This window comes from Apus apus, chromosome 10, assembly GCF_020740795.1.
Source record: "Apus apus isolate bApuApu2 chromosome 10, bApuApu2.pri.cur, whole genome shotgun sequence".
Lineage (NCBI taxonomy): Eukaryota > Metazoa > Chordata > Aves > Apodiformes > Apodidae > Apus > Apus apus.
Window position 1 is genome coordinate 14707623 of NC_067291.1, and position 22608 is coordinate 14730230.

Here is a 22608-nt window from a genome sequence, read left to right on the forward strand (position 1 = left end):
TTATGCTTATGGGAGAAAACAATCTTTATTTTCCTTCTGTGATATAAAAAACATGGAAGCTTTAACAGATAAATTACTGTTTGGTACTTGTGTGTACTTCATGTCTGCAGAAGGCTGAAAAAGCATTAACTGTGGAAGCCTTACAACACCTGTGATTAATAGTATCACTCTATCCATGCTAAAAAGTTAATTATTTTTCCATGATTGCTCATGCAATCAGTGGAAGAAAACCGGGAAGTTTATTGTTTCTCCACCCTAACAATTTCCCCATCAATCACACTGCACCAAAGAACCAAACCAGCAAATTTAACACAGAGGAAATTTCTCTGTTGTTAAACATGAAAGACTTTAATAATATAACATATACAAAGTGGAAGCCTTCACAGTGAAACTGTGACTTGGAAGAATTATTTAAAAATATTGATGTAGCATTTTCTAGAAATTTAACAATAGTTGGACAGCCTTACCTGGTGTTCATAGTCTCTGATTTCCCCTTGCTCAAGTTCTTCACTGAGCAAGACAAGGGACCCACACTGATTGCTGGAGAGCGGACTCCGTCTCAGGTCTTTGGAGCTCAGAGACGAAGCCTCCAAGTTTGTAGACGGCTTCTTGTTCTCACCTGGGTCTCCAGCAAGGCCTTCTAGGCTGTAACTGAAGAGAAACCACGGAGGTTAGATTCTGACAAACTCTTAGGGACCAGTGTCTTTCAGCCCATAGCACCTGCAAGTGTAAAACACAAGACAGTCACTAACTGAACTAGGCAGGGAAACGCTGACGTTGTTCCTCAACATGCTGCTTCTCAAGGACCAAGTGCAGATAGCAGTGAAGGGATTTCTATTTTCTTCATAGCAAGGATAGCAGCATCTTTGTGCCTCTTATGACATACAGTCATTGCTTGAGAACGACCTTTCAAGCTCCTGGTCAATGGGCTTCCCAGTCTTTTGGGTTTTTTTTTTGTTGTTTTTTTTTTTTTTTAACAATGCACAGGGAAGTTGAGAAACACCTAAATGTTTTGATATTTCTACTTGTTTTCTTTGTTAGCTTTTTATTAAGTTTTCCTTGGGAAAAAAGCCACCCAAACTAAATACCTCGTATAGCATGCTGCTGCCTGTACTGAACCACATCTCCCAGCAGCCACAAATTCCACTCTGGGCTGCACGTAATGTTCATCTGCAGACACATCTGCTGAATCTATTTAGCACGTGCCACTGCACAAAGCTTCAGCAGTGATAATGTCCTTTCTGCTAAGGCAGTTCCATTGGGGGTTTTTTTGTGGGGTTTTTTATTATAATTTTTCAAAAATGTTTTTTGCTTGTTTTCGTTTTTTCTTTTTAATTCAATAAAAATATTGTCTTCATCAGCCAATCAACCAATCAATGCCAATTTATCATACGCTGAGGAAGCTTGGTCCATCAAAGGGAACCAGACATAATCACACAAAGCTAAACAAAATACCAAACTTTCACTTGCAGAATTGGTAGTAATAAAAGGTGTGGCCAATCTCTGCAGAGACTGCTGCTGATAGACCATCCAATATATTGTGGCCCTGATATTCTGCTTCTGACCCTCCTGTTCCTCAGGCCCAAGCACAGACAAACCCATTGCAATGCCAGTTTGGGTTGATGTGCAATCTTTACAGATTCACCTCCCAGTACACTAGCACAACTCCATGGCTATTTGATTTTTTTGCACACAAAGTCCTGCTACCTTGAAATAAGGCCCACCCTGGATTTGTCTCCCAGCTTGAAGCTAATAATGACATCTAAGTGGCCAACAAGCTACCACACAAGCAAATGAAAGGGAAAACACACTATAGATAGTACAGATTATTTAAATAATGAGAGGACCTTTAAATTCAGGTAGACTTGCACAGCAGTGATTAATGTTCTGTGTTCCTTTAGAAGCATTAAGTGGCTGATAAATATGCATCTTCAAAGCAAAAACTGCAGTAAAATTTAAATAAGATTTAGTTAATATTTTTAAATACTTCTTTCATGCTAATTAATGAGAAAGAAGACAGAGGCATTTACAATTTAATCTCCTTTACAATGACTTTAACTCAATAATGTGTGTCAATAGCAGGCATTACAAAGTTTATTCTAAAATACCTGCAAAGAGAAATAAGTCCCATTTCTACCAATTATTTAGAACAGAACATACTTTCTTGCATCCCAAAGTGATAACAATCACATTATACAGTATAGAAGAAAAATTAATGTTATTTATTGTGACACAGCTCAAAACTGCAGATATTAGATAGCCCATTAAATACTCATCAGTTGGTAATACTGTTGTGTCATTGTTGGTTGGGGTACAGACAACAAATGTAATTAAGTCTGTTACAGAAAGGACAGATTGACTTCTTTCTCAGCATCTGGTCTTCAGTAAAAGAGTTTAAGAATTCATCCCACAACCAGCAAGAACTGCCAGAGGAAATAAAAAACTGTAGAACCTGGGAGACTGGCTTCCAGTTATGCTAATACGCAGTATCAGGTAAAGATCTGACCTGCCAGCATCAATCCCAACTCTGGGACTTTCTACTGAAGATGCAAGCTTTAACTGCCTGGGAACTTTTCATCTGTGGCTATCAGATTAGTTTTTCATTGAAAGTTTTACATGATTAGCCTCTTTAAAGAAGAAGCTAGAACTTTCAGTTTACAAAGAGCAAGTCTGTATGAACTTAAATGCTTTATGAGATCCATCCAGAACAAAGCAGCACCAAATCACGAATCACCATGTTGATTCTTTGGCTGTCACAATTATTGTTATGATCATTGCAGCTGAAAAAACACACCTTAAAATCATCACAGAACAGAGCAGCTCAAACCAACAGTGCAGCTTCTTTAATGCTTGAGGCCAACGAAGAGCAGCCACCACCTTCACCTGCACCCCAGTTCAGAAGACCCATTCCCGAGACTAATTGCTGCAAAAGCAGACGAAGCCAACGCACACGTGCACTTCAGCCAGAGCAGCAGCATAAAGACAATGCACGAAAAGCTGCTGAAAGGGTATTTGCAGTGCTCCTTTGCTGCTGTTTTGCATTTCTTTATACCATACCTTCTACAAGTAAAGTCAGGACCCATGGCAATGAACTGTACACCAGAGGGACACCAGCTCAAACTAGGAACATCAAAAGAGGCAAAGAAAGGAAACGGGCTGTGATTATTGGATTGTTACGGAGCAGGGGAATGTTAAAAGACTCTCATTCTTGCACAATTTAAAAAAACCAAACAAACTCAGAAATAATGCAGTATCTAATATGTATTTCTGGCTGCCAGAACACTCCAGAGTGCCCCAAGTGACCGAGGCTACCATCAAACACACAGCAGGATAGCCCGTGATTCCCCCAAACCAATCCCATCAGCAAGTATACAAAGTACTGATCCTTGGGGGAAGGGATGTTTTTGGGGAAAACAAGGCTGAAACACACCAAAGCAGATTTTGCATAAGTAATCCCACACAGCCATTATGTTAGTAATGGTTAGCATTTTCTTGGTACCTTCTCCTCCCCAGATTAGAAAAAGAACTCCTTACAGATATTTAATCATTTAAGTCACCTCTGTATTAGTACTAATAACCTATGCTTGGGAAAGATAAGAAGAGAGTTACATTCTTAAATGCTGCACAGCAAATGAGTGAAAGAGGCTAGAAGAAAAAAAATCAGGTTTGTCTTACTATTAACTTGGGATTAAATCAGAGTCCTTCAAATAGTACTTTGACTAGAAAACCCTTCATCTCCCATACTCCAAGACAGTCCCAAGTTGCATCATGAAAGACATAAGAAATGCAAATACAGAACACAAATATTTTGGTTGTCTTTTTAAATGCCACTTTTGCTGCTTTATCTCTGTCAGCTCATGGCCCAACTGCAGGTTTAGCAGACACAGAGAAACTGACCTTCTTGTCAGCTATGGCACATAAAGCACCCCTAAATCCTGGAAAAGCTGTCCAGGAAACATACGTTGTCTGAAGGGAATTTTGCATCACACAGATCTGCCAGAGCAGCACTGCACAAGTCCTGCTCCCAGCCCCTGGCCTGTGATCCACACAGGGAGAGGACAAGGCCAGAGAACACTTTGCTCCAGGCCAGGAGCCCACAGAAGGGGCAATACAAGCCTAAGAATCCCTAGGCCAGGATTTCTGAGTGCCAGAAACCTGGGAGTGCACAGAGGAAGGTTTAAAGGCATTAGCTGGATCATCCCATGCCAAGTCTTTGTATAATCTCCACACACAATACAACACTGGAAAGAGTCAGTGTTCAGTGGTGGAGTTCAGATAATTGCTGCCTGGTTTATTAAGGATGTTAACTGGATGAGGACACATCTGAAGTACCTGTGCTTTGCACCCCAAAGCTCCAGGTATGTTCCACCAGTAGATAACTGCTTTCTGTCTTTGTGCTCCCCCCCAGACATCTGCTTGTGGGCCCAAGACTAATGGGCTTGGTGGACCCTTGGAGCTATGGTCATGTTGACTTGCTTGCAAAAGTTAGAAATTCTTGTGTGGTCACTTGAGAATTGAAGGAGGGAGAATTTTCCTCATTAAGGAAATGCTGTAACATCTACACCAGACAGTGCCCTCCAGTAGGTTCAGTGACCATTGCCATGTTACAGTGACAATTCCAAATGCTGAAACTGCAGCAAAAGGAGGCAGGAAAGAGGAGCCCTGCATACTTGTAGGAGGAAGCCTGGATGTGGTGGAAGGTCTCTGAGAATGATAAAGATGTCTTGGCAAGGGCTGTGGAAAGCAGTCTTATAGAATTACAATTCTGCTGGGCAGCCACCCACGATCTGTTGGCAACACAGTAAGAACTGAGTAAGATCAATACATAGCATGCAAAATCCCTTTACAGTGGATAACTTGGGGAGGGGGGAGAACAGCTATTTTAACATCAGCCTTGTGGGAGAGCATAAGCTCTTGGAATTAGTTTCAGACCATTGCTCTGCAACTGGGGTCAGACAGGAGGCCAGAAAAAAAAAATATCAAGAATGCATATGAAAGAATTACCACACATTTCAAATATGCCTGGGTATTTCAGGTTGTCTGTTTGAGACAGTTTCTTTCCATACAAGCTCACTGTTTCAGGATATTATGACTCAAGACTCCTCTGTAGGAGGTGCGTTAATTTTAACAGACAACTGGTAAAAAGTGTTCATTTGCATGAGCCAAGGAGACAAGCACTGCACTCCTTCCAACAGAGCAAAGCATGATGCAAATAAAGTGGCTTCGTAGAAGTAAAAACGCATGTTCCTCCTTGTGCAGGTTTTTCTTTGTTTCAATTCTTTTTCTAAGAGCCCTCCCTTGAACCGTACAGCACTGCTCACATGGCTTCATTCATGCTGATGCATGGTAGGGCACAGTGAGTTTTCTGGCAATATCATGGTAACATTTTTTTCATGTTTGGAAAGATGGTAATTTGTTTTACACACACACGTAACAGTATCCATGCCAAGGGAAGTGAAATTCTGAGTTAACTTGCCACAGGAGGAGAGGCAGCAGGCTGTGGGAGATGAGAAGAGGTTGAACCACTGAAGAGGAGAGGTTAAGCTTCTCTTTTTTTTTTTTTAACCTAAATATGTGTAACTGTGGACAGTCCATGCCTGCTGTGTCAAAAACTAAGTGTCCTATTTTATATGTTAATAGTGCAAAGGTTACGTGAGTGAAAATGCGTATCTGCATGAAGGATGAGGAACTGAAAATTTGCTATGCAGAAGAAAAAAACAAATGGAGGTAAAGAAAAAACACTTATTCTCTATGTTTTAGGAAGACAGTTAAAAAAAACCAAAACAACACAAACAAAAAAACAAACAGCAAAAGATCAAAATTAAAGCCATTTAATTCAACCAGCTGAAGATCTACAGAGTATTCTCCAACTCTGAGATTGTGTCTAATGCATTCCCTACCCAGGTGCCCCTCCTGCAAGTCTTGGCAGGAGTTTCTGATGGGCTTTAAAGCCAACTTTTGCACATGCATCAGGTAAACAACTATTCTAACGCAACTCCAAATCTTACACATGGCAAAGGCCAACAAAATGATATCTGAGATTTCTTCAAGTTATTAGCATATCGTCCTGGAGAAAATGGCTTGAGCATGTGCTCTGTGGGTCAGAAAACTGCCCTGGGTCAGACCGGAGAGGGAAAGCAGCCAAGCGGGATGCACAGCTCCAACACCAACACTTCCAGAGGTACTACAGGTTTACTAACACGACAGTATGGGTTAGTAGACATTCAAAGGCAAAACAGTTAGTCACGTTAGCTGGCTTTGTACCTTCTCCTATGAATGGGAGGCTTCTTTATACCATCCCCCAGAACTCGCATTGAACTGAAAATGAATCATGAAGAGTGGTCAGCAGCTTGAATGGGAAAAAATGAACAAACAGCAGCTGAAGGAATAATATCTCCAACAAATGAACAAGAGAGGGACTGGACACACAGAGAAAACACAGAATTAAATATACAAAAGGAAGGAATGAGTCTCTCTTTTCCTCCTCATTCCCTCTTTTACAAATAAATCTGGTTTTGGGGGTGTTGATTTCGGGTTGTTTTTTTAGAGAAAAAAGATTTCACAGGTATTGACCATGTTGCAACTTAGTCACTGCCAGAGCCAGGTCACTTTAAAGTTTAGATAAGGACAAGCTATTTGACAGAAGCTGTTATCAACCATGATTAACACCAGCTCCAGTTTTGCAGTGCTTAATCCATTAGTGAAAAATGCCAGCGTTTCTTTCCTCAGACTCCAACATTACAAACACTGCATCATTGTTGAAAGACAGGCATTTCAAATCCTCTGTGAATGTCAGGAATTAACTGAAGGATGAACCTCCTTTTGTGGCAGCCTTGTTAGTTTTCTTTGTATTTTTAATAGTAAAATGTAGACACGAGGATTATCCGTGAAGCACATTTGAGGAGAGGGGAAGAGGAGAGGAACTGAGCATGTTTTCACATTTTATCTAAAACAACTATATTTTGTCTGATCATTTCTGTGAAAAAACTTTTATGCTCATCCCTTGTGCAAAAAGAAAACATGATGCTGGAAGAGACCAAATTCTAAAAAATCTGATTATTTCAATAGGCTCTTTTGGGCCCTGTGTCAGCAGCTCTATTTGAGCTCGACTTGGCTACCCCTGCCATTGTGGGAAAGGCTTTTTGGTGGATGGGGGCTGGACCTGGCTGCAAGTCCTTTGCTGGGGCTGGAGGCACCTCTTACAGCTTGGCTGACTGTGCAGCCTTTCACCCTGTTGCTCTTTCCAGCTGTGCAGCTCAGCTCCAGTCCTTGGGTTTTAGTGGCAATTCCACTTTATTTGGCCTGTTTTCTGCTCATTTAGTGAGTGCAACCTGCTCAACAATAGAGGAAAGAAGTGCCACAGGTGCCCAGAGAAGAGAGAGCATGGACAAGCGGTGGCAGGTGGTGGGAGCAGCAACAGGTCCTGGCCACCATCATGACAAACCTTAGCTAAGGCTTGTGCTCTGTGTTACTTCACTTCCAAGGTCTGCAAAAGTCAAGTTACATTAAGCACTTTTCCCGTTTAAATGGAAAAATATCTACTGCACACAAAAGAAATGAACAAGAAAAACACCCTGAATTTAACTGATTTGTATGAAAGTCACTTGTTTGGGCTTCACTTTCTTGGTATTTGTTGTTGCTCACTAAGCAACCAGAATCTAAACATCACAACAGCCAGGTATGAAAAGAACAAAGATGAAAAAAAACCCCAAACAACAACAAATAATCCAAGTTCTTTGTAACAGAAACATAAAACCAAACAGGAACCAAATCAGCAGCAAAGACTCACACAGCTTTTCTTTTCTAATTAACCTATTTAACAGCTATCCTTATGTAGCAGCAGCTGTATCTAAGAACATATGAGAATAATTACTGTTCCTTTAACTCAAATGTACTTATATTTACAATTAATGTATTTTCCCATATCAGAGACAGCCTCCCAAGTCTGACACAGAATTATTTAATCCCATCTGTTAAGTGTTAGAAGTAATTTCCAGCTATGCAGTTCATTGCCCTCAGAAATCCTGACATAACAGGTCCTACACTTAAAAATACCTCTCTCTAAATGAGTTCATGAGCTTACAGGCTCATTCTGTCATAAACCTGCATGTATACTTTATGCTGACCTTTTGTAGCTTTAAAAATATGTGTATGACTTAATGTATTTAAATATTACTTGAGGACCAGAAATTAAGCCAAAAAATGGTGGCAGTAGTAAACAACAACAACAGTAACAACAGCAGCAGTAATATCATCTCTCACCCTATGTTGCTATGCTTCTGATTGCTTTTCAGCATTGGCTTTAAAATCTGAAGGGTAGTGATACCCAACAATCCTTTCCTTCAGCATCTTTCCCATCCAGATGGGGGGGTGAGCACACCACCTATTCCCACACCCACTTGGCACCAGCATCTACACACTCAGGTGGCTGTTACACCTCTCCCTGTTTTATCTTCTGAAAGAACAAATGGGAAAACTTCCCTTTTGAATCTTCCTGGGCACCAACAGAGGCATTGGTGAGTAGCTGGTGGGACCTACTGTCCATGAGAGACCTAGGTGGAATGAATTCTGTGGAGCAGGGACTACTCATCTCACCACCATGAGGAGCCTCCACACCTCTTTTTAAAACCTTGGTGCCTGTGCTATCTCTCAATACAAACATAGCAATAATGGTTGTTTATTTTGAGATCAGTGAGACTTAACACCAATAATTCCTTTAATGAAGTCCCTTATATATAAAGGGGTGGTAACAGTTCAAATGGAAGACCTGTCCCAAGGTGACTCCATTTGCTCTGGAAAGCCCAAGTGTAGGTACTGTAGGTATAAGTACTTGAATCCTGAAAGTTAATTTAAAACAAACATATGTTAGGTGATTGTCTTCCCCCTTTGAGTCAAAGAGAAATAATCAGCAGTTAATCCTCAGATTTCTGTTTTATCATATTGAGACTAAAGCTGAGATAAATATGCATGAGTGGGTGCAAAGTAAATCAAGGCAGCTCTTCACTCACCTCCTCTGATTTATTTCTGCCTCATTGCTGGCATTCTTCCCTGGCCCCCAGCTGTGTCGACGGAAAGGTGACAGTGGCCGCATGGAGTTTCGTAAGACAGAGGAATGAGCGGGCACATCCGTGATACTGTCCAGCTCTTCTTCCTTCTCTCCTCCCTCTGCAGCCACCATGTTGGTGCAGCTGCCATCCAGGCTGTGCCTGTCCTTGGGCTGGACAAAGTTCACTGTCGGTGGGAAGGGAAGGGATGTGTCGCTGCCAAGGGATGAGTTCCTCTCCAGGGACATGGTGTCATCTGCAGAGGAACTGGAGCTGGTGACATCACATGCAGACTGCTCCTCTTCAGGCTGATGTGGATAAGAAAAATTAAATATATATTAAAGTATAATCACAGACTGGTTTGGGTTGGAAGGGACCTTTAAAGATCATCTAGTCCAACAACCCTGCCATAGGCAGGGACCATCATTCACTAGATCAGGTTGCTCAAAACGCCACGGACTCTTACCTTGAACAATTTCAACAAAGTAAATACATTTAACATTTTAAAGAAATGCAAATATTTTATATTTCACACAAGATTAGAAATTCCTTAATTGATAGCACGAGACAAATTAACCATCACTGAAGTGAGAATTTTTTGTTCTGGTTTCAAAAGAGAATGCTCTGCAGAGCAATCTCTTCCACCCCACAAGTCCCTGGTTGCTATAACCCTGGGCTCCCAGTTTGGGTCCTCTACCTGCCTTCCTCTCTCCAATTCCACATTTCACGCTGCACAGTAAATCCTGCTCACCATTTCTGGCTAAACCTGCTATTGATCAAAGTGCCATGAAACCAACAAAGGTTTACAAAGAGCAATTAATGGGGAACTGGGTCATCGTGACTCCTGATGACAAACTCCAGCCTCTCCTGTGGGTCCTGGGATGGGTTTGTAGCTCTCAGCCACAGAAGCAAAGAGGGCAACATGTTCCAGGCATCACAAAGGTCAAAAGGGACAATTATTCAGTAGCAAAAAACAAACAGAAAAAATAAAAACTTAAATCCCTGTCCACCAGTACTTTCCATTAAGCAGAAAGTTAATGCCAGGGTTTGCAGCATTTTTCCAATCCAACTGCAATTGAAAAATATTGTTCCAGAGGATCAGCTACCCTGTATTACAGGTCTGGAGTCATACCGCATTTTTTTGGTTTAGTTTGCTCCAAAATCACTAAGTGGAAGCCAAAATGCTCCTCTTTGGCCAAAGGCCACATGCTGACCATAAAGCTCGAGAAGAGCCTCTGCGTATTCTGTGTTCCCAGTGGCTAGCCCAAAAAAACACAACCATCTCCCTGACATCACCTTCAGTCTGAAATGGTGCTTGCCTCAGGGGACTGACGTGGGAAGTTTCAATTTATTCTCCTGCAGAGCCCTGTGCTGTATCATTTAAAATAATAACAGGCAGAATGATCTGTCAGGCCACATATAATAGACAATTCAGCAAAGCCACAGCAGTTAATTGTCTTCAAATAGCAGGCTCAGTGGGTCCCAGCAGAAGCTGAGCCCTCAAGGAGCTGCAGGCTGATAGCTCTCATTTGGCAGAGGACAATGAGCTCCAAAATTCTGTTCTCTGGAGGGGAAGATGGGCAACAAACCCCATGTGGGACAGGGTGAACAGAAGCAGTGCTGCCCTAGGTCAGTCCTCACCTCGGCTCCCGCTGCCCTGACGTTGTTCAAGCCCAGCAGTGTTAAATGCTCCAGACACTTTTGGTTTTCTTTGATATTTTTTTTTTCCAGGGGCACGCATTATAATCTAAACGTTTCTTGTTAAACCAAAGAAAAAGGAAGTGAGATGTTCCAAAAGCATTCTGAACAAATATTTCACTATTTAGAAGGAAAATCTGTCTCAAATGCTGCTATTTTTTATTCTTATTTCAGTTCAACAGGAACACAATGTTCCTAAGGTGGTTTAAATAAATGCTCTTGCACTGTTTCCCCTCTCCCATCCATGAAAGAAATAAGAGAAAAGATAAAGACAGCATCCATGGCACAACACCAAAGTACAATATACCTTTTAAACACAAAATACTGAGAAACACATTAAAAATATATCCCTCCAAAAGCATTCACTTCATGGTAAGGAATGTCAAATATTAATGGTGAATTTGTGTAAATACTGTGATAGTAAACTTACACTGTGATGTAAGGTTTTTGATTTAACACATATTTAACTAGGAAGCATAGGTTAAAACAAGAGAGAACTGAAATGGAAGCCCTGCAGAGTTTTTGATGACATTTGGCATTATTCAAGATAATGTGATATTTGTGTGAGTCATGATGAGAGTTTACTGAATTGCTTAAACCTAGACAAATTAAGTAATCATTATGTGGATAACATTCTGTCAGTAGAGAAAAGAGTCTGCTTTGCTTTTCTGAGACACAGGAAAATACTGTTAGACATGAGACTAGCACAGCAGGAGGAGAGGACTATCTGCCAGCTGTGCAGTGGAAGGATGGGACAGTTTGGAAACATTAAATTTGGATGCAAATCTAGCAACAATAATACAGAACATCAAATTATGTAGGCAGGAATTAGAGTAAACAGAGGAATTTTTATTTCTCAGATGGCAATACTGCTCCAGTTGAAAATGCAGAACAAAACTCCTTTCCCTAACAGGAAAGTTTTAGGTTTTCTAGAGTAAAGTGCTGCTCAAAGAGATATTTGGAAAATGTGAAACATATTTGGTCCATTTTAACTTTTACCTCAAACATCAGACTGACTGCAGAACACAAACATTTGCCTTAAACTTGTGGCCCAAACATTCTTATAAAATATTTTGCCTTCATTTAAATGCTGTATTTTTTAATTTTTTTTTTTAACCAAGCAAAATAGTTAATAAGAAAGACCAGGACTCTGCCTGCAAAATGACAAATGTGGCTGACACATCTAAGAAACATCTATATTGTAGCCACCTCTGCAAAAAATTAGCTATCTAGCCAAGTGCCAGTAAATATGCACTGCTCTTTAACCCTATTTCAGTAAGAAAACACCCTGTTTGCAGAATAGAAATGTTTCTCTAATGTGTTCAGCTCCTACAGGAAAAATAAAGCATTATAGAAATACTAATTTACTTCAAGTTAGGGTTGCTACATCACATCTCAGTGAACTCAACCATTAACCATGACCATAAAAGTCATGGTTGAGAAGAGCCTTTACAGACATGTGCTAATGGGCATTTTCTTTGTTCTCAGAAACAGCACTTGGTGCGAGGCTGTTAAGAACAGATTAAATAAGGCATAAAATGTGAGTTTTCTGAGAAAGATTGTATGTGGCTTCGTGAATAAGGATAAGAGAAATCACTAGGATGGTGGGGGTATAAGATAACTTCTTCAGCTAAACCCCTCCATCTATAGGTGGCCTTGATAAGGGGAATCAAAATGTTCTTTCAATCATTTTCGTGATGACATGTGAAGCGGTGAGACCCAAACTTGCTGTGTCCCCTGATCTTCCATGTGACAAAGACATTAAATGTCTCACAGTATTTAACTAAATTTAAAAATTATTTTAAAAATTAAACCCTGGCATCCTGAAGTTTATTTAAAAGGAGTTGTGGAAGCCCCATCCCTGGAAGTGTTGAAGGCCAGGTTGGGTGGGGCTTGGAGCAACCTGGTCTAGTGGGAGGTGTCCCTGCCCATGCAGGGGGGGTTGGAACTAGATGGTCTTTAAGGTCCCTCCCAACCCAAACCATTCTGATCCTATGATTTGGCATAGCAGTACAATAAAGGAGTCAGTATTTGGTTGGCTTGATACATAAACTAGCAGAGTAATTTTTATTTGGATTTGCCTATGGCTCCAGGCTTCCTAAAATTAACCTCAGTAGTGGCCTCCTATTAATTATTTATGATAATTTTTATTATTCAAAGTGGAAAAGTCTTCCCCTGGTGAAAGCCTCTCTCTTCAAATCTTTATTCCTTTGGGTTTGGCTTTTTTATTTTTTTTTGCATGGTTGTTGGGTTTTTGTGTGTTTGGTTTTGTGTTTGCTTTTTTTAAGAGGAACCGTAATTCTGAAAAAATAAATGCAAAATATGCATGTATTTGTGTATTCCTTTCAGCAAAGCAAAACAAAGCTAGAAATTAAACAAAATGCACAGGGTTGATTTGCAAATCCTCCCTTTGACAATGACCTGTGGGTTCCTGTCTTCCCAAGGGCCCTTCATCTGACTCATTTCCCAAGAGGCACATTAAAAAACTTCCCAGCAACACTGAACTTTGGTGGCAGGTTGAAAGTTAAGATGAGCAAAGCATATGGGCTACGCCCCAGGATGCTGCCAGATGACTCTGAGAAATGACCTTATTAATCATTAAGCATTCAAGGAGGAGGGTATTGGAAAGCCTGCCCAGATGGCTGGCTGGGACAGAGAAGGAAAAGCAGGATGAGGAGGACACGGGAATGAAGCGCTGATTCAAAAAAATAAAGCATTGTGCTGAAGCCTTAGACATCACATTGGAAGTGATTTCTGGACTTCAGCAACAGCCTCCAGAGTCTGAAAAAACAAGGCAGGATTTAGTGCTGAAGCTCTCTGAACCCAGGAGCTCATGTTACCCAGCTCAGCACATGTCCTTCAGAGCAAAAAACCCCAGAGACAAGCACTGGAGATGGCAATGCAAGCATTCACTAAACACCAGAGACAGTTTAAGGTATTTGCAGATTTTGTGACCCCACAGACCTCAGTTCTTCGTGGTTCTGGGATAAAAACAGGTCTTAAAAATCTATGAATTTCAAGTGATGTCTATGGAGGTGGCCCAAGGACCCTGGACAGACAGTGACCTGCTCTTCCTAAATTTATTCAAAGGTATTAAGCAGTTAACATAGGAGGACTGATTTATACAACAAGAGCAACTCTAATAGATAAAAGTTCAACTCTTGCTCCATACAAAAGTGAAACAAGGACAGGATTAGTAACAACAATAATCATCATGACACTGAAAGGTTTGAGATCCTCTGCTATAAACATTTTGATATGGAAAATGTACTGTTTAGTAGGCTTATAACTGACCAATCACAACCAATACATGCACCTTACAATATTTTTCAGAATAAAGGAAGATTACATCCAGCACTGATTTTAGGGGTTATTAAAAATACTTGTAACTTGCATTTCTACCAGCTGGACCCAGTAGTCTAAAACAAATATAAGACTGATTTAAGGAATGAGCTCACAACACTCAGCTAGTGTCTCTGCTCCTTCTAAAAATAGCTTTAACTGTAGAAAAGGTACTCAGATAAATTCTGAGAAAGGAGACAAGTAATCAAGTTAGTCAGTAAAGCAGAGATGAAAAAACACAACTGAGGCTGAGATTAGCTTTGAATAACTTCCTAAACTCAACTCAGGAACCTTTTGAACCCCTTTGTAGACAAAGTCTACAATCCACTGCATAATGAGAAGAATGCAAAAGCTACCAAATTAAGAGATTCCCTTTCTACAAAGAAAATAATTTCCTCCCTCTGCCTGCTCTCCACTGGCAATGAAGATCTCCTCTCCCCACCACCTCCTCCTTTTCCCTGCAGCATCCCTGTTACATTGCACTATCTATTCATTTGAAGCTTTAATTATTTTTTTTTTTGTATTTGGAGAAGGAAACTTCCCACATAAAAAAGGGAAAAAGCTGAGATTTTGTAAAATATAAAATTTACTGTGTTCCCCCAGCACTTTTCTCCCACATAAGCATTAAATCAGGCTCAAATGACAGTCAACTGTCGTAATTCGTGACACTCCATATGAGAAAATTGAAGACAGTCTTCTGTTCTGCCAAACAGCCTTATATTGTCACAATTCAGGGTCCAGAATCACTTTGAGAGGAAGATGGGAAAGGGTGAGGCTGGTGAGCTCTGTGCCCTACCACATGCATTAAGGATGACTTTACTGTTCATTTATAGCACATGAGATCACTTAGGCCAGGCTATGGTGTTTCCCGTCCCGCTGGAAAATATTCAGCATCATCTGATTAGATTTAAGCAAACAGAATTTTGTTTCATTAAATACATTTCTCTGAAAGTACATGTGAAACCTACTCCAAAAGCTCAGTTTTTCAGAGCAGGAGCCGTGCCTGCTCAACCAGGTAAGCTGGAGCTGAACCTAAGCATGTGATTTCATGGAGTTGAGACCAAGGTGATGGCTCCTCTAAGGGAGGTTCATGTCTTCTTTGATTCTGCATCACTCCATTCTTTCTGGGTGCTTTTTCATTATTTACTTATGGCAAGAAGAGTATGAATTACCAGAGAGATGATTCTCAAAGACAAAAACCTAATCACCCTTTAAATAAATTCAAGCTTCTCTGATGCAGACAATGGGAGACCAATGCTAAAGGAAGGCCTCCTCTGTTCAAGAACCTGACTCTGGGTCTCAGGTCCCACCCACTCCTCCTTCCTCTTCTCAGCCATAAGCAACACAAAGGGCACAGGGATGACTTAGGTTAGTAATGACTTCTGTTGTTGATTTTAAGTAAACCTGAAAACATTTTCCTGCACGCAAAAAGGCATTAGAGGTATGTTGCCTAGGAAACAAAACTATTCATTGGAATTGGGCTTAAGTATTTAAAGTGAGTGTTTCCTTCCTATGACAGGAGTCACACTAAAGTTAAAGAAAAACACTGGTTCCTCTGAGAATTACAGTATATGATTCTGAAGGTGTCAGTGCAGAGGTCAGTTTGCTGGAGAAAAGCTCTTTGCTACATTAGCTGAAGATGGCTTTCATACCATCTGTGCAATCCCTAATGACCCTGCAAGAAAATCCACCTTTTCAACTGTTTCTCTAGCACCTGATTTACTTCTGGACAGTCAAAACTGCTTTCATCTTTTTAACATCAGGAGCTGCAGAGTTTTTGGAATTCTGCTGCAAGTAAATACATCCCTCATGTTGCTGCATATGAAGACAGGACCAGATCCTTCCCATCTATTCCAGTCCAGGATAATTGCTTCCAGGTTTCTAACTCACCAGTGAAACCAAGATTCTCTGTATTTGCAATACAGGGTTATCAAATCAGGACTTAGAGCTTTTTTAACCATATCCCAACCAAGCTTTCCTACCTTTCCAAAGACAAGGTCTTCCATCCCATCACCTGTCAAGGGGAAGAGGTCAGACTCGCTCCCGGACTCTCTTTTGAGGACACTCTGTGATGAGGCACAGACACTACTCAGCCCATCCTCCAAGAAATTCTCACATTCTGTGGGAACAAAGCAGAAAGAGTGATGGTCTGACACTTTCTGTAGCATCCATGTATCCAACCTGCACAGGCTTAGTAAATCCAAGGATTTGAAAAGAACAGAAAACACAGATATATAAAAGTGTGTTCACCACCCAAAACACTGCCTGTAAACTTTAAAAATAATTTATTCAAGAGTTCAAAAATCAAAGTACATGGCTCAAATTTTAAATTCTGCATTAAAAAGCCATATATACCTGTAGCTGGAGGTGCTGTTAAAGATGTTATAGATCAGGTACTCCCCACTGAACATAACACACTGTTTCTCATCAATTGCAGCAAGTGCAAAATTAGATTCATATTCAATAAATGCAGAAATACAACCTGACAACATTTGCTTCCCTCTCAATTAAAGAATCAATTCCCTCTGAATGCCAAGGTGCTTCTAAGGCATATTGGGATGATTTCCTTCTATACTTCTCACTGAAAAAGCACTAGCATGACTTCCACAATGAGCTTTATTTTTAGAAGATTCAAAAATGTTTTTTAAAAATCCTCAGCTTTCATAACTCCTGACATTGAAATATAAGCCTATTGCATCTCTTTTTTCTAAAATGCTTCCAGCTGTTTGTCTTGGGGTAATCAGCAGCACAGAAACAGACTGCAGCCACTGAGAATGCCCTTCCTTCCCAAAAACCTTAACAGACATATATTTGCATTAAAAATGTCAATATATATTTTTGTTTGTTCAGCCTTCAGACAAAGTGACAATTTTGGCAAGAACTGAACATTCTTTTTTCCCAGTTAAAAATATTTTCTGATTATCAGGTGGTTATTTTTTAAAAGAAAGGTGTTATTTTGCAACTTGCTCTAACTAAACAGAGCCAAAATACGTTTACCTCCCTGGAGAGGAGCCAGGGCATTAAAATGTAATCTTTCTCTCTTAAATTATACCTGACAAACACCATACTTGGCTCTGTCAACCTCACACATCAACACAACGCTGACAGGTTTGGGTACCTTGAAACCACCTCTTTCCCTTCCCCATCCTTAACCTGAGCCTGACAGCAGCTATCAAACACCCCAGGCACAGCCAGCTGATGGCAGTGAGCCACTGGTGGAGGAAATAATGTATTGATGGCAGTGGGGCTGCCCCTGTCCTGGGCACGGGAGAACTGACACCGGTCGGAAACCCCATTACCCTGCAGAGAAGTTTCCACACGACGGAGAACTGGAAAAGCATTTATAGGAGGTTGTGCAGCTGCTCCCCAGTCCCATTCCCCTTTCAGTAAACTTGGAAAATCTGAGCTGCTTTTCCATCCCCGAGAGGGAGAGGGGAGGGGGAAGAGAGGAAGAAAGAGGGGAAAGAGAAAAGGTAGGGAAAAGCAAAGAAGAGACTGAGAGGCTGTAGGGGAGAGGGCCAGTGTGCCGGCCATCCAGCTGGCAAAGTGTGTCCACAGCCCAGACTGAAAAACAAAGGGGCTCAAGCCACGTTTCAGTGGAAAATCAGTGGGGATGGTCCAGATGAGCCAAGGGATGGATACCTCACCCTGAAGATAAATCACAAGAGGCAGTGAAAGGCTCTGCAGGAGCCTCCAAGGGACAGAGATGATGAAGTGGTAGGGAGGGACAGCGAGGAGCAGAGTGATGGGAACACCCCCACATCAGGGGGAACTTCTCCCCCTCGTTTTCTCAGTTAGCTTACTGGATTTGTTTCCTTTGAAACTGCACTGGCACTGCGCAACACTGAGCCCTGTCTCCCATGGCCAGGACCTGCCGAGCTCCAGTGACAGCACTGCTGTGACATGGGGACTGTGTCTGCTATCACACAGCCACCCCTGCATGCTGCACATGTGGACTGACAGTACAGCTCTGTTCCTCTCTGTGGACGTGCAGGTGAAAAATACAATTATGATGGAAACACACCTCTGCACATAATACAGAGGCAAAAAGAAAAAAAACAACAAACCAATCAAATAAAGCTCTAGGAAGAAAATTTCCAAGCAACTCTCTTATGTTTATTTTCCAAAGCCTCAAATCCTTCAAGACAGAGCTGAGCCTTCCAGTTCCATGCTGATACCTACATATCTGCCACACTCCTCCAAGCATCTAATTTCAAAACCACTGGCTGAAAATGAGAAGCTACAGTTTCTGGAGTTACCTTCTAAGAACTGAAGACTCTGTCCTTACAAGCCATTTTCAGCAGCATTATTCAGTAGGTGAAAAAGGCCTAATTCCCTACCAAGTTGTACATTTTTAAGTTAGTCACATCACAACAGCTAGGGGTTTTGCTGCTGTTAGGTGTTGCCTGATCTGTCTTGCCCTCCCTATACTGCACAGCACCACAGCTGGAGGGATATGTGTGCAGAAAGGATGTTATTTTTAGAAAGGCCAGAACCTGAGATCTTCCTGATGCTTCAGTCTGAACAGGGAGCACATTAATCAACGTAAAAAACTGACCTGTGCTTGTGTTACAGGCATCTATTACTATAATTATTAATATATATTTGTATATATGGTTATCTGATTATACAATCAACATTACATTTAAATAGTATTATATTGCATTAAGTAATCAGTATCTATCTAATATTCATTCATATGAATATGTGATTATAAATCTGGCAAGTCAAATGAGCGTGTCATTTTGCAGCCAAATGGAGTGCAATAACTCTTGCCTAAAACATAAAAATGTCATATCAAAAGGTAAGGAAACTGGGGACACAACTAGGAAAGCAGGAGCATACTGATACTGCAGGTTCTCCTGTAAAATACTCCTGAAACAGCTATTCACTGTTCACGACTATTCAAAACACAGGACTATTTTTTAAAAAGAAAAACACACTTATTTCACCTTGATGAGATGCAGAAATTCTACCTAGAGTAAATCCACCAGGTCAGTCACCCACATTATCCCTTCCTAGACTACAATCTGAGAAGATCTGGTTTGAATTTCACATTTACTCGGTGATTCAATCCCTGTTTTCCTTTCAGGCCTCTCAGATAAATGGAAGATGACTGAGGTGAGACCCCTGCTCATAAGGAGTGCAAGGCAAGAACTGTCCTCTCTATGAACAAACCCAGCAAAGTCACTATTCAGGACCCTGATAAATTACTGTTTTTTAAAATATCCATAATTCAATGAAAGGAAATGCTTTTTTTCTTATCTTGGACACCAATCCCTCTCTGAAACATGCCCAAACAAGATTTTCTGTCCCAGTGGAAGAGCCAAAAAGCACCAGCCAGAAGAGCTTGGCATGACTGTTGGGCAGGGTGTGGGAATGATGGCTCTGAACAACCTTCCTGCTTCCTGAAGCCTGCAAAACACAGCAACTTCCAGGGTGATAAAAGTAAAAATAAAATCAACCCACTGATTTGGATCTAATACATTTCTGTTTGTATTACCACTTTGGCTAGAAACCATGTCTGCATCTCCCATCACACCTTTCAAATTTCTTAAGAAAAAACCCAAAACCTCAAAATACTGAAGAAATTTAAATGTGAAATTACTTAATGAGGTGACACATCACACAGCTCACTACAAGTCAACTGCTACAGCCATGTGCTAACAATGACTCACAGCAGATTCATTACACATTTTCTTCAGTTTATGTATTTTACCATCCAGACTAGGTTGTCAAAGAAGAAGAAGGAAATGAATGATGAGGACGTCTACAGGGCTGCTTGTCCAAAGCCCCCATGGGCATGTTGCTCACCTGGAGACTCCCGTGTCCGCTTGCGTTCCAGCAGGGAAGAATCAGGACATGGCTCCAGCGAACACCAGCTTTCCCGGTTTATCTGGAAAACAGACCAGAGCAAATCAAAGAAAAGCCACTCTCAGTAATGTCCCTGCTAGTCTCCTCTGCAACGTCACACTGTATTGACCAGCACATATATAGTTATGGCTTAATTTCATCCCAAGAATAAAAACCTTAAAGGTAACTTAGAACCTTGATTTTGTTTTTAGCATCACTAAAAAAAATAAAGTACGCCAAAAAACTGTATTTCTCTCTGGAAAGTATGATTTCAAGGTGGTTTCCACTCAAGGCAGGAGTTCAGAGGGAGGATGAGCCTGTGTTTAAGCTACTAGTTGAGGATTGAAGAAACCTGGCTTCAATTCTTACTTCCATTTGCAGCAAAGACTACAAGCAAAACACTCCTGGGCTTTATGCCTCAGTTCACTGCTCACAGAAAAGCCCATATTGCTGTCAAGATAAGCACCTTAAAGATAGTAAGGTGCTCTGATAATGTGGAAATGACGGCTAGGGAAGTGCCCAGGTCATGGTGAGAAACAGAAGCATTTAATATACTTAACTTCACATGTTAGCATGGACCGAAACTAAAACACATCCCATGGTTTATTTCAACATCAGCCCTTATCATCTCACCCTGTCCCTCACCCCTTCCGTGACTTCCAGTCTTTTAGCAAGGATGACTGATCTGTTCGCAGACTTCTCCCCCATCTGCCTCTGCTTTATGCTTCCTCTCTGGGGTTGTGCTGTCCAACATTCTGACTCTGATGTCTGCTGGACTATCCACAAGCCTTGACTCATCCAACATACACTTCCCATCGCTTTTGTCTACAGCTGGGAGACTCTGGACGCCCCTTTGCTCTGCTGCTCCTCCAGGCTGAATGCCTCGATTGTCAAACACCAGCACGTCTCGCCTGGACAATCCCACGTCCCATGTCACAAAACCCAGAGCTTGTTTCCCCTCGTGACCTGCCTCAACATACAGGATCTCAAATGTTATGTTGTAGCTGAAAGAAAACTACTGAAATGAGCAACTTCCTCTGATTTTAATTGCCAACTTCTTCTCCTACCCTCTCTCTGGTTTTCCTTTACTCCCCTGAAATAATTTCCTTTTCCCTTCCTCTGCCAAACAGAGAGTTCTTAATATTTATTTTTTGCCTCTAACCTTTCTTCACATCTCCTCCTTGATCCAGCTTCATTTCTGCAGTCCCTTGCTGGATTCTCCATGTTCTCCTTTCTCCCAAGTTATGAAATGCATCACTTTTCCTCAGACTCTCCTACCCTTGACCTGACTTGCTGCTTTGACTAATGACCCACGTCCCTCTTCCCTTTCTCACTGAGATCATGGAATGTGTTGTCTCCAGCTGTTGGCTGGTGCTTTTCTCTGGTCTGGCTGCATCCCCCCTGCCCTTGGCCAGGGAGGGCTCCTGCCAGCACCTCTGCTCCCCCTCTGCACACCACACTGCAGAGTCAATGCTCCACTCCCCCAAACCTGTCAGCTACTTTCTACAGCACATTCTTCTTCCTTAGGTTTTGTCCTACTCCATACTTCTGTGATGAGAAAATGGGGTTGGAAGGGCCTTTGACAGGTCAGCTAGTCCCCTCTGCTGCTCCAAGTCAGGCACAAGTATAATCTGAGACATCTTAGTCCAATGTGCCCTTACAGCAGTGAGGATGCCATGACCTTGCCCAGTCACCAGAACTTTCTGGGGAAGACAGAGAAGGAGCAGAGAAGATCTGAAAGAGGAAAAATGAGCGAGAGTATCCCAGGTAGAGGTGACTCTCTACCAGAGTCAGGTCTCAGGGTGACCTCAGTACACGTCCCACCTGGACATCCCTTCCCACCTCCATGCAATTCTGCAGGCTATTTTTCTTAGATACACTTCCTATCAATTGCTCACTTCATCTGCTCATTCATATGAGTTCTGGACACATTCACCAAAGATCCCAACAGACCCCTGTACGTACATGCAGATAAGATCCCACTTTCCCTGCACTTCCACATATCTGTACACCCATCTTCTCCCTTTTACATATACTACATATTCATTACATGGGAGGTGGAAAGGGGAAGAGAAGCAGTCTAGGGCTTTTGTAAGCAAATTCTCAAAAAAATTAGCTTTGTTTGCTGAAAAGACACAGAGATATTGAGATTTAACTGTTGCATTGACAGTTGGTTACCACTCAAATTCTTCCAGTGGAAGAAAGACACTCCTGTTCTCAGCGAGGCCAAGTAGCATCTCATCTTAGCACTTGAGACTTAACTGCAGAATTTATAAATACTCTTTAGTCTTAAAAAGAGCTTTAAAGTTGATAACAATCCATTATGACTGTAAAGCTAATATTCTTTTTTCTTTCCAGCCAAAGCAGAATCTGCTTTGCAACCCACTGCCTTACATTTTATTAAAGGCAAATCTAGAGGCTGAGCCTGGACACACACAGAAGGACAAACGCAAATGTGCTCAAGTCCACACAAATGAAGGAACCACCCATTTCAGATACAAATGAAACTCTGCCTCCTTCTGACTGGGTTGCACCTAACTCATTCCTCATCTTATTGATCCTGATCTGACTTACTCTTAAATCAATGTAGCTCCATCAAATTTAAGGGAATTACTCCTGATTTATACTGCTATCCACTACTGGAAATTGATAATTAAACATCCTGTTCAAT

The 22608-nt window shown here is 41.3% G+C and overlaps 1 protein-coding gene across 8 annotated transcripts in view; it reads right to left on the bottom strand.

The window, feature by feature from the left end:
• The window catches only part of AKAP13 (A-kinase anchoring protein 13), a 159224-nt gene that overhangs the window by 43029 nt on the left and 93587 nt on the right, over positions 1 to 22608 (bottom strand). For 4 of the 8 annotated variants that reach the window (XM_051628922.1, XM_051628919.1, XM_051628918.1 and 1 more), the window contains exons 9-14: positions 19899 to 19980; positions 16067 to 16203; positions 9009 to 9352; positions 6265 to 6318; positions 3058 to 3120; positions 468 to 651 (exon numbers count right to left, since the gene is read on the bottom strand). In XM_051628922.1, the coding sequence (XP_051484882.1) occupies positions 468 to 651; positions 3058 to 3120; positions 6265 to 6318; positions 9009 to 9352; positions 16067 to 16203; positions 19899 to 19980 (864 nt within the window). The remainder of the gene's footprint in view (positions 1 to 467; positions 652 to 3057; positions 3121 to 6264; positions 6319 to 9008; positions 9353 to 16066; positions 16204 to 19898; positions 19981 to 22608) is intronic. The other 4 variants (XM_051628924.1, XM_051628923.1, XM_051628920.1 and 1 more) reach the window with 3 other exon arrangements.